The sequence below is a fragment of the Callorhinus ursinus genome, unplaced genomic scaffold (assembly GCF_003265705.2).
Source record: "Callorhinus ursinus isolate GAN/ISIS: 27379988/994484 unplaced genomic scaffold, GSC_fseal_2.0 scaffold58, whole genome shotgun sequence".
In the NCBI taxonomy this organism is placed as follows: domain Eukaryota; kingdom Metazoa; phylum Chordata; class Mammalia; order Carnivora; family Otariidae; genus Callorhinus; species Callorhinus ursinus.
In genome coordinates, this window is record NW_027397120.1 from 762,772 (window position 1) to 775,686 (window position 12,915).

Below are 12,915 nucleotides of genomic sequence, written 5' to 3' on the forward strand. Positions count from 1 at the left end.
TCCTACGGGTTTACGTTAAGTCTCAAGATCAGGTAGTCTCGTCTTCCAGCCTTGTTTTCAAAGTCACTTTGGCCCTCATGGGTCCTTTGCATTCCCATATAGATGTTAGCATCAGCCTGCTACTTTCTATGAAGCCCCGGACTAGTGATATCCTTGGATGCTTGTCCCGTGGTTGGAGGAAGAAGCTTTGAGTCAGGAAATTCATGGCTGTTGCCCGTGTTGCCCCCACTGCTCTGATGATTCGGACGGTGGCACCTGAGGCGCCAAGAGGCTGTGCGGGGCGCTTCCCTGCCTCCTTCCCTGCATTTGTACCCACCTGAGGGCAGAGAGCGAGGAGCAGTTCGCCCAGCGGGCGGAGCTCTTCATTTCCGCCAAGTTCTGTGTCAGGGCCTGGCGGGGGCTGGGCTTGGGGACCTAGGATGTTTGTTTTATTTTTGTTTCCCGCCTCTGGTTAACTGATGACTGCTTTTTCTCCCCTACAGGTACATGCAGGTAAATGTTCCCTGATGCCTCCTCTGATCCATTGCTCTTTTGTTTCTTCATTTCCAGAATTCTTTTGCTTTTTGAATTGGCTCGTCTCTCTTTGACCTTGAAATGTGAGGAGATCTCCTCTGGCTGCCTCTCAGACTTGAAGAATATTGACAGCACAGTAAGTGATGGGTGACTGTGGATGTATGGCACCTGCTCATTGTCACCTGGACATAAAAGGCAAAGGGGAGGGAAAGAAATTCCAAAACCCTCCCACAGGAGGGCCTAGTAATGTGGTTGGCAAAATGCCGCCAGTTTTCCACATGTGCCTTTCACCCAGTTGAGATGATGTGACATGTGCCTCACGCACTCTCGCTGCGTTGCAGCCACAGTCCGCGTGGCCACCAGAGTCACTTCCTGCCTTTTCCATTGGGCACCTGCTGTGTTTAGTCCCAAAGTACCTGTGATTCTTAGATATCAGCTGCTTCTCCGAAGTTTCCCTCTAAATAAAGCTCTAGCATAGTGTCCCTTCCATGGTGCAGGTAATAAGACATACAGTTTACCAGAAGGGAAATCAGTCATATTTGTGGTTCTGTTGATCTGGAAATTGTTCTAAAAAAGGAAATAAAACTTCACTTGGACCTTGACAGTCTGGTAGTACTTGGATAGGACTGCCTGATGGGAGAGCTGGGATGGGCGTGCAGGGGTGGGTATAGCTGAGGCCGGAGAACTCCGCGGCCAGAGAGCACAGGGGATGGAAACAGCGGAGGTAGCTATTTTTGAAGGACTTCAGAGTTCTTTTATGGCTCCATTCCCATCTTCTGTTTCCACATAGAGTGGCCCAGCCTTAGCACTGGGGTCTCACTCTGCTCAGACCATCCGCAGAGAGCAACCTCCTGTGAGAGGGACACTCCCCCTGGGAGTGTGTTGTCCTCCTGGTGCTGCCATGGTCTGTGGTATCCATGGAAACATCTAGCGCCGGTTCTTTTTTTTAAAGTTAAATGTGTAACTCAAATGCAGAGGGCCCAGTGAATTGCACGTCTGAGATCACAGTACCCTCTCCTCAACTGGCCTTTTGCAATATACTCAGTATTTGTTGTTCTTAGATTTTGTAAATATTCTGTGCGTACTTGAAAAGGATGTCTTCATTTTTTAAGTAAAGGATTCTATAGGTATCCATTAAAGAGCTCTCAGTGTTAATTGGTTTAGATTTTTACATCCGCACTCATTTTTATCCATTGACTTTCTTGATTTCTATGAGAAATGTGTTAAATCTCTCCCTGCAAATATGAATATCTCATTTTTACAGCGTACATTTGTCATTTTTTATGGGTATTGGAATTGTTATATTTTCCTGGTAAGTTTATGTGTTACTTGGTGATTGTCCATTTTTGCTATGAGAACACAACCTCTTGGAGGACAGGGACCTGCCTGATCCATTTGCTGTTGTAGCCCCATTTCCCAGCGTAATACCTGGCACTTCAGAGGTGCTCGGCAGATTTTGTTGAACAGAGGAATGGATGTTAACATCATTACAGTCTCCCTAAAAGGGCATGTTCAGATTTTCAGGGTTTGTCAGCTCTTTCTTCAGAGGGTCTCCCTGCATTGACGAGCCTCCTGGCTGAGAAGTCCAAGAGCTGAGTCACTCCAGGGGATCCGTTTGGAGCAACATCAACCAAGAGGGAAGAGTCATAATCAAGGAAACTAGAAGTGACTGTGAGGCAGAGTTAGATTTCCAACACTGAACTGCAGTGCCTGACATTTTACTATCCTCTTAAGAGTAATGGTAAACAAAAACAAACTTGTCATTTTGTATGATTGTTGAGGAATAAGTGAACCTTTTCTTAAAAGGGGGAAAGAATATGAAATTGACATAGTGAAAGAAATGAACGTTTTCTGGCCAAGTTGGGGTAAAAGGCCCTCATGCCTGAAACAACTAAAAAAACCAAACAATATATGAAACAGTATTTTTCAAGACACTGAACAACAGATAATGAAGGAAAGCAAAGCTTGAGAGGTGGGGAACAAATGGGGGTGAGTCTCATCATCACCTAGCTTACTGCCTAGAGACTTTGCAGACTCAGCGAGGGAGGGGAACACAGGTGAAACCTAAGACAGTCTACCTGGATTGAGGAGGAGGTGGCAGTCAGGAGGACGGAGCAGCTCCAGCTCACAGGACAGAGCACCAGAGAGGAATGAACTGCACAAAATGAGACTTCTGGAGAGCTCCAGAGGCTCCCCCTTGGAGTCTTCAGCTGAGTTCTGATTCGTGCACGTGTGGAAGGGAACTACACAAGGTGGAGAGGGGCCCGCCTAACCAGAGACCCGGGACCAGTCTTCAGAGTTACACAGGGCTGAGAATAGTTCCTGCCATGGAATTTAAAGCAGTTAGATCTAGATTCCGGCTTCCTGGCCACTGGACACACACCTGTGTCACACACAGTATGGCTTCTGTCAGCTAGCCAGTGCCCAGGACCCCAGAACCGCTGTTGCTGCGCAAGCACTCCCGTGTAGTCTTCAGCTCCACGACTGCTCCATTGGCGCCCGTGCACCAGAAATCCGTGCCACCACTGCTAGGGTGCTTGCAACCCAGATCCAGTGCCAAAAGAGATCCCCATGGCCATGACATTCCCTGTGGGAGAAAAAGTGATCAGGAGGTCCCCAGCAGCCTTCGCCACCGAGGACTCCAACAGACCTTGAAACTAGAGACCAGCGGCCTTGACTGTTGAAGAATCCTACAGTCTTTGCTGAGGCTAACCTCAGCTGATGGAGCTGCATGGAGACGATGATGCTGGGCTTTCCCAGCCACATCCTACCTCGCTGGCATTCTCTTCACCCCACCCACAGGTGAAGGTCTCTCCCCACCGAAACTGGACTGTAAAGTCTGGAAGAGATGACTACTTCATCAAATGCACAGACATCAACACAAGGCTACAAAAAACACAAAAAATCAAGGAAACACGACACCACCAAAGAAACACAACAATTTTCCCATAACCTACTCCAAAGAAATGGAGGTATATGAATTGCCAGACAAATAATTCAAAATAATTGTTTTAAGGAAGCTCAGCAAGCTACAAGGAACACAGATACACAATGAAATCAGGAAAAATGTGTGAACAAAATGAGAAGTTCAATAGTGATAAAAATCATTTAAAAAAACAATCAAATAGAGATCCTGGAGCCGAAGAATAAATACGGTGAATGAAGTGAAAAGTATAGTGGAGAGCATCAATAGGAGGCTTGATCAAGCAGAAAAAAGAATTTGTAAACTAAAAGATCATTTGAAATTTTCCAGAGGAGAAAAAATGAAAAAGAGAATAGAAAGCCTATGTGAATTATGGGATACTAGCAAGCAAAACAATATTTGCTTTATGGGAGTCCCAGAGGCAAAGGGAGAGGAAGGGGCAAGAAAACTGATTAAAAAAAATAATGGTTGAAAACCCCCCAAATCTGGAGAAGAGGTTTGGTCATCCAAGTACACGAAGCTCATAGGTCTCATAGAGATTCAACCCAGTGAAGACTTCACCAAGGCATATGATAATAAAAGTGCCAAAGTTCTATTATACAAATTATTATTATTATAAAAGAATTTTGAAAGCAGCAGGAGAACCAAAATGATCTGATACAAGGGAATCTCCATAAGGCTCTCAATGGATTTATCAGCAGAAACCTTGCAGGCCAGGAAGGGATTGGATGATATATTCAAAGTGCTGAAGGGAAAAACTGCCAAACAAGAATATTTTATCCAGCAAAACTGTCCTTCAGAAACAAAGGAGAGAGAAAGACAGTCCCGGACAAACAAAAGCTGAGGGAGTTGATCGACACTAGACCTGCCCTCGAAGAAATGCTAAAGACAGTTCTTCAAGGTGAAATGAAAGGACATTAATTAATAACAGGAAAATATACGGAAGTATAAAACTGACTGGTAAAGGTAAGTATATAGTTACATCAGAATACTCTTATACTGTAATGGTGTATAAATCATTTCACCTTGTATAAAGTCTAAAAGACAAAATTACTAAGAATAACTTGCTACAATAATTTGTTAATGGATACAAAACATTAAAAGATGTAGATTGTGACATGAAAAATATAAAATGTAGTGGGGAGTAGTAAAAAGGTAGAATTTTTGTATGTGATTGGAGTGAAGTTGTTTCAACTTAAAATAGATTGTCATGACTATAGATGTTTTCTGTAAGCTTCATGGTAACCACAAAGCACAATGCACAAAAGATTAAAAGAAAAGAGTCAAAGCATACCACACTGGAGAATCATCAAATCACAGAAGGAGAAAGGAAAAAAGAAGCTATAAAACAGCCAGAAAAGAAGATGATAATAGTTAGTCCTTACCTATTAACAATTATTTTAAATATGAAGGACTAAATTAACCTATTAAAAGACAGAGTACTGAATGTATTAAATTTTTTTTAAAAGACGCAACTATATGCTGCCCACAAGAGACTTACTTCAGCTTTAAGGACACATGTAGGCTGAACGTGAAGGGATGGGAAAAGATATTCCATGCAGATGGTAACCACAAGAGCAGGAGTAGCTATACTTACTTATCCAAAAGTAAAAAAAAAAAAAAAAGTAATGAGACAAAAAGATCATTATATAATGATAAACAATTGATTAATCAAGAGAATGTAACAATTGTGCATACATACATACCCAGCATTAGAGCGCCTAAGGGCATGAAGCGAGTAGTAACAGATCTGAAAGCAGAAATATACAGCAACACAATAATAGTAGGGATATGAAAGACTTCACTTTCAACGTGGATATATCATCCAAACAGAAAATCATTAGGGATATATTGGGCTTGAGCTACACTTGAGACCAAATGGGCTTAATAGACATATATAGAAGAGAAGACTCAAATAAAATCAGAAATGAAAGAGGGGACATTACCACTGATACCACAGAGATATGAAGGATCATAAGAGAACACTATGAAAATTATACCCCAACAAGATGGATAACCTATAAGAAAGTAGCTGAAGTAAGTCTCTTGTGGGCAGCAGATAGTTGGGTCTTTTTAGAAAAAATTTAATACGTTCAGTACTCTGTCTTTTAATAGGCGAATTTCGTTCTTCATATTTAAAGTAATTGTTAATAGGTAAGGACTTATTATTATCATCTTCTTTTCTGGCTGTTTTATAGAAACACACAATCTACCAAGACTGAATCATGAAGAAATGGGAAATCTGAATATACTGATAACTAGTAAGTAGTTTGAAATAGTAATAAAAAATCTCCCAACAAAGAAATGCCCAGGACCAGATGACTTCACTAGTAAATTATACCAAACATTTAAAGAAGAATTGCTGCCAATCCTTTAAAAACTCTTAAAAAAAAAAAAACTGAAGAGAAAGGAACACTCCCCAACTCATTTTTAAGGCCTCGATCGCTTTGGTAGCAAAGCCAGACAAAGACACCACAAGAAAAGAAAACCACAGACCAGTATCCCTGATGAACATGGATGCAAAAGTCCTCAACAAAATACCAGCAAACTAGATTCAACAGCACATTGTAGAGATCATATGCCAAGATCAGGTATGATTTATCCTGAGGATGCAAAAATGGTTTAACACAGACAAATCAAATAAATGTGATGCAACATATTAACAGAAAGAAGGATAAAAGCCATATGATCATCTCAACACATGCAAGAAAAGCATTTGTCAAAATTCAACATCCTTTCATGATAAAACTCCCAACAAATTTGGTATAGAAAGAATGTTATCGCAACATAACAAAGGTCACCTAAGACCAGCCCACAGCTCACATCATACTCCATGGTGAAAAGCTACAGGGAAAATTCCACCAAAAACTGTTAGAACTAATGAGCAAATTCAGTAAAGTTGCAAAATTCACAATCAGCAGAAATCAGTTGTTTCTGTACACTAACAATGAACTATCTGAAAGAGGAATTAAGAAAACAATCCCATTTATAATAGTATCAAAAACCATAAAATACTTAGGAATAAATTTAGCCAAGGAAGTGGAAAACCTATACACTGAAAACTATAAGACACTGATAAAAGAAATTGAGGAAGACACAAATAAATGGAAAGATAGTCAATGTTTATGGATTGAAAGAATTAAAATCGTTAAAATGTCTATACTACCCAAAACCATGTACAGATTCAATGCAATCTCTATCAAAATTCCAATGGCCCTTCTCACAAAAATTTTTAAAAAGTCTTAAAATTTGTATGGAACCACTGAAGAGCGAAAGCACTCTTGAGAAAGAAGAACAAAGCTGGAGGCATCACACTTCTTGATGTGCACCTATGTTAAAAAGCTGTAGTGATCAGAACAGTGTGGTCCTGGCTTAAAAGTAAATGCATAGAACAATGGAATAGAATTGAGAGCCCAGAAATCAACCCACACACATTAATGTCTTTGACAAGCGCACTGATAACACAAGATGGGGAAACTGGGCGTCCACATGCAGAGGAATGAAATTGGACCCCTATATTACACCACTCACAAAAATTAACTGGAAATGGTTTAAAGACCTTTAGGACCTGAAACCATAAAACTCCTTCTATATGAAGACATAGGGAAAAAGCTTCTTGACATTGGTCTTGGCAATTTTTTGAATATGACAACGAAAGCAAAAGTAAGCAAGTGGGACTACATCAAACTACAAGCTTCTGCACAGCAAAGGAGACCGTCCACACAGTGAAAAGGCACCCTATGAAACAGGAGAAAAATATTTGCAAACCATGTATCTGATAAGGGATTGATATCTAAAATATATAAGGAACTCATACAATTCAGTAGCAAAAACCCCCAAATAATCTAATGAATAAAATGAGCTAAAGACCCAAGTAAACATTTTTTCAAGGAAGACACTCAAATGGCCAACCACCGGTACATGAAAAGGTACTTAACATCACTCATCATCAGGGAGATACAAATCAAAACCACGGTATCACCTTACACCTGTTAGAATGGCTGTTATCAAAAATATAAGAGGTAACAAGTATTGGCTTCTACCCCACTTCAGATGCCCAAGGATGTGGAGAAAAGGAAACCCTTGTACACTTTAGGTGGGAATGTAAATTGGTACAGCCATTATGGAAAACAGTGGGGAAGTTCCTTAAAAAATTAAAAATAGACAACAGTATGATCCAGCAGTTCTACTCCTGGGAATATATCCAAAGGAAGTGAAATCAGTATCTCAAAGAGATATCTGTACCCCCATGTTCACTGAAGCATTGATCACAATAGCCAAGATATGGGAACAACCTGTCAGTGGATGAATGGATAAAGAAAATGTGTGTGTACACATAGAAATACACAGTCTATAGACAACATAGTTATATATATATATAATTACATAATACAGACTGTGTATGTGTACACACACACAGAGGAAATCCTGCCATTTGTGGCAACGTGGATGAGTCTAGAGGTATTATGCTGAGTGAAAGTAGCCAGATGGAGAAACAGAATAAAATGGTGCTTGCTAGGGCCTAGGGGGTGCAGGAAGCGGGGAGATGTTGGTCAAACGGGACTAAGTTTTAGTTATAAGAGGAATAAGTTTTAAGGTTCTAATGTGCAGCTTGGTGACTGTAGTTAATAATACTGTGTTGTAGGGGCACCTGGGGGGCTCAGTCATTAGGCATCTGCCTTCGGCTCAGGTCATGGTCCCAGGGTCCTGGGATCGAGCCCCGCATCAGGCTCCCTGCTCCACGGGAAGCTTGCTTCTCCCTCTCCCACTCCCCCTGCTTGTGTTCCCTCTCTTGCTGTCAATCTCTCTGTCAAATAAATAAAATCTTTAAAAAAAATAATAATAGTAATACTGTGTTGTATATTTGAAAGTTCCTAAAGAGTAGATCTTAGGCATTCTCACTAAAAAGAAAAACAAAACAAAATATGTGAGGCGATTGATTTGTTAATTTATTTGATATGGTTATAATTTCATAATGTATACATATATCAAATCATCACATTTACACTCAATATATACAATTTTATTTGTCAATTATACCTCAATACATTTTTTTAAAAAAATAAAGCAGCATAGACATTTCAGAGGAAAAGATTAGCACCACCCAGAATGAAACAGGGGAGAAACACGGAAAAACAGAGCTTCTGCGAGCCATGGGGCAACTTCAGGCAGACTAACTTGTGTATAATCAGAGTCCCTGAAGGAGAGGAGAGAAAGAAGGGAGTAGAAGAAAGTATATTGAGAAATAATGGGTCAAAATTCTAAATGTGGTCATCTTTAAAGGGGGGAAAACATTATGTACTAAGGAGCACCGGTAAGAATGGCAGCCAACTTTTTGTTGGAAACAATACAAGCCACAAGACATAAGATCAACATATTTAAAATATGAAAACAAGAAAACTATCTACCTAAAAATCTACACTGGGAAAGTATCTTTCAAAACCAGCTCAGTTGGTTGATTGTCTGCCTTCGGCTCAGGTCATGATCCTGGGGTCCTGGGATTGAGCCCCGCATTGGGCTCCCTGCTCAGTGGGGAGCCTGCTTCTCCCTCTCTCTCTGTGCTCTCTCTCTCTCTCAAATAAATTTTTTTTAAAGATTTTATCTATTTATTTGACAGAGAGAGACATAGAGAGAGAGGGAACACAGCAGGGGGAGTTGGAGAGGGGGAAGCAGGCCTCCCCACGGAGCAGGGAGCCCGATGCAAGGCCCGATCCCAGGACCCTGGGATCACGACCTTAGCCAAAGGCAGACGCTTAATGACTGAGCCACCCAGGCGCCCCTCTCTCAAATAAATTTTTAAAAAATCTTTAAAATTAAAAAAAAACAGAGGTAAAGTATTTATTAAAATATGTAAAATCTGAAAGAGTCTGACCCAGATTACAAGAAACTTTAGAGGCAGCTCTTCAGGTGGAAGAAAGTGGCACCAGATGGAAGTCCAGATCTGCAGAAAATAGAGAGCAGCCCCCAGAAAGGGCAAGTACATGAACAAATGTGAAAGACTTTTAAAAAATAGTTATATCTCTTCAAAAGGTCATTGGCTGTTTAGAATGAAGATACTGATGTGAATCATAGGCCTCTGTCCGGGTTGGATGGTGGCTCTGGCGCACTCCCATGCAGAGTCCTCGTAGGAGAGCCTCAGAGATGGTCACACTGATCATGAAACTTGCATGGAAATGCAAAGGAGCCAAGCTAAGGCAAAGCAGCTCTGGAAACACACAAGTGTCAGAAGATGGGCGCTACGTCGCTCCAGGACATATGGTGGGTGCGCAGTAGTCGAGCCAGTGTGGCGCTGGCCTGAAGGAAGTGATGTAGATGGAATGAGTCCACGCTCAGACCCGCAAACATATGGCCAGCTGACTTTCCATGGACGTGTAATGGCAACCGGTGGATAAAGTCATCTTTTAAACAAATGGTACTGCAGCAGGTGAATAGCCACACGGTAAAAAACAAAAACAAGAACAAACAAAACAAAAACATTGGCCCCTACTTCACACCATATACAGAAATTAGCTCAAAATGCATTGTAGACCTAAATGTGAGAGTTAAAACTATACAACTTCTAGAAAAAAAAATCAAATCTTTGTGACTTTGAGTTAGGCAAAGAATTCTTAGATTTGATATCAAGAGCATAATTCATACAAGATATTGATACATTTTGTTAAAATGAAGAACCTTTGTTCTTTGCTACTATTCAGAAAATATGAAAATACAAACCAGATCCTGACTGAAAATGTCTGCAAATCACATATCTGATAAAGGGCTTCATATCCAGAATATTCAGAGAACTCTCAGTATCAAGAAAACAACCAAAAAAAAAAAAAAAAAAAAGGGAAAGCTCTGGATAGACACTTCCCCCGGTGAAGATGTGTGGATAGAGAGAAGCAAAGGTGTGGAATGTCATTACTTGTGTTGTTGACTACTCTGGGAAGAGCTGGTTTTCCAAGTCCTGAGTGTTTCTGCTTTGCTTTCCCACAGAACAGTGCACTTCCGGCACTTCCAACACCAAATGTGTGTGGGTTTTCCCCACAGCAAGCAAGTCTCTGAGACACCAGCTGGGTGTCCTATAATTTTAGGCAATTCTGATGCTCTTATTAGAGACAGCATCAGATCCCACAGGTGAAGGACTCAGCCCCACAAAACTGCTCCCCTACTTTGGTGCCAGTGGTGAGTAGAAGGTCCCCAAGTTACCCACAACTGTCCTTTTTGCCTACAAATTAAGGGTACCCACAACCCCCTCCTTGGGTTTGATTAAGTTTCCAGAGTGGCTCACAGAACTCAGGGAAACAGGTTTACCAATTTATTATATAATAAAAGATGCAGATGAACGGCCAGATGAAGAGATATAGAGGGCGAGGTCTAGGAGGGTCCCAAGCACAGGCAAGAGCTTCTATCCCTGTGGAGTTGGGGTGGGTCACCCTTCCAGTATGTGGACATGTTTACCAACCTGGAGGCTCCCCAAACCCTGTACTATTGGGATTTTATGGGGGCTTCCTCACGTAGGCATGATCCAATTATTGATGCATTTCTGGAGGATAGGGGCAGGGCTGAGAATCCCAAGCTTCTAATCATGGCTTGGTCTTTGTGTGACCAGCTCGTACCCAGGAGCCCATGGGAGTCACATATTCAGAAGGAAAGATGCTCCTGGTGCTCTGTCACTTAGAGCATTACAGGGGTTCCAGGAGTTGTGCTGGGAACCGAGGCGGAGACCAGTGTACATCCTGTACTAACTCACAGAGACACACCTCCTAGACTGGCTACAGTTCAAGACTGACCACACTCAGCAGCGTGGGAGAGGACGTGGGGAAGCTCTCACCACAGTCACAGCTGGAGGGAATGCAGAAAGCTTCGCAGTTTGGTAGAAGCGCAGTGTGCCCCGCAAAGACAAGTCCCGGGTTCCTGCAGCCCACACCTCTGCCTCCACCAAGCAGGGCGCTCTCATCCTAACCCTATCAGGGATAAGTAAAACAAAACACGTTTGCTATCTGAAGTTGGTGTACTCAAGTAAAAATTCAGTGTCCAGTGAAATTAACTATCCTTTCCCCCCCCCCCCACGATTAAAAAGGTATCAAAAAAACTTTGTTTGCTTTCTCATTTAAATCTTTGCATTTTGGGGGAACATTTTAAGTTTTTGTTGTATGTCTTTGTATTCTCTTATGTTTTCTTGTCAAATTTCTACCTAGTAAGTTAGTTGTATTTTAAAATGGTCTTTGAAGTTAATGAATGTGTGTGATTGCTTTCATTAAAAATCTCCCATGTATACAAAAACTGTGTGTGTCCTGCAGGATCCTGGGAAGCTGATTGAAATCGAATGCCTGGAGTACGAATTAGAAGCTTTAAGACTCGAAAGTAAAATTAAAATCTATGTCCGAGCAGCCGTTGAGGTAAACCCCTGAGCAGGCTCAGCATCACTGAGCGGTTTTGCACACTTCCTGGAAGCTGCTGACTCCCAGGTGACGGGGACATAGGCCAGCCTCCTGTGCGTCGGGTTCCCACCTGTGAACACAGCCTCTCTGGCAGGAGCCCCACCAGGACTGGCTGCCATTCTCCATAGCAGCGAGCACAGTCCCCCACAGCTCCCAGGGTCATCTGGCCTGCCGGGCGTGTGGGGCTCATGCAGCCTGCGTGCTGGGCTGGGGATCCAGAGGTGGGCAGAAGAGGGTCATCAGAGGTTGTTGTGGATACAGGGACCCCAGGACGTGTGGGGGGGAGGCAGGGATCCCAGGGGTGGGGGGGGGGCAGGCGGGGATCCCAGGGGCGCGTTGCGGGGAGAGGCGGGCAGTCCAGGCAGGGAAAGTCCAGAGGACCCCGCTGGGAGGGGGTACTGTGCTCACCAGAGCTGCTCTTCCTCAGCTGCTCCACCTGGAGATGGTGGCCTTGTCTGCCACGTTCGTTCTGCTGTCGGAGAGGAGGCAGCTTCTTTCCGATGAGCTGGTGTGGCAGCAGCTGTCTAAACATGGTGGCAAAGATTTACAGGCGACATGAGCTTGGCTGCTCTCTCCCATCGGCTTATTTAGCGCAGTAGGATTTGGACCGGCAGCCCTGCCAGGAAAGGGATCCAGAGATTATTTTAGACTACTCTTTAATGAGAATTTTTGCAGCTTTAAAGGAAAAGAATCTACTGGAACAGAGTAGTGGTGACTAGTGTTGATGTGGAGCTGAGGCGGGCACTCGTGGATCAGCTCATGGCGCCTCCAGAGAGCCTTCCGGCCAGAGGCCAGCAGCAGGCACAGGGCTCCGTCCTCCGCACCTGCAGTAGGCTCCGCATGGCGCCTTCCTTGCTGCCTGGTGGATGTTCATGTTCCTGCTGGACTTGCTCATGTGGCTCTTCTAGCCTTGACCTTGTCCAGCACCTGGCAGAAGCCTGACCAGGGCTGTGTAGGACCTGGCTTCCAGAGCACACTGGCCCCAGGTTTTATCACGGGCTGCAGCAGAGCACGTGGCCCAAGGGGCTGTGGCGGGCGGCTGTGTTGAGCTCAGTC

The 12,915-nt window shown here is 43.0% G+C and overlaps 1 protein-coding gene across 1 annotated transcript in view; it reads left to right on the top strand.

The window, feature by feature from the left end:
* Positions 1–12,915, top strand: part of CFAP46 (cilia and flagella associated protein 46) — a 102,835-nt gene that overhangs the window by 10,331 nt on the left and 79,589 nt on the right. The window contains 2 exon segments of the mRNA XM_073884690.1: positions 550–649; positions 11,719–11,817. Coding sequence (XP_073740791.1) covers positions 550–649; positions 11,719–11,817 — 199 coding nt within the window.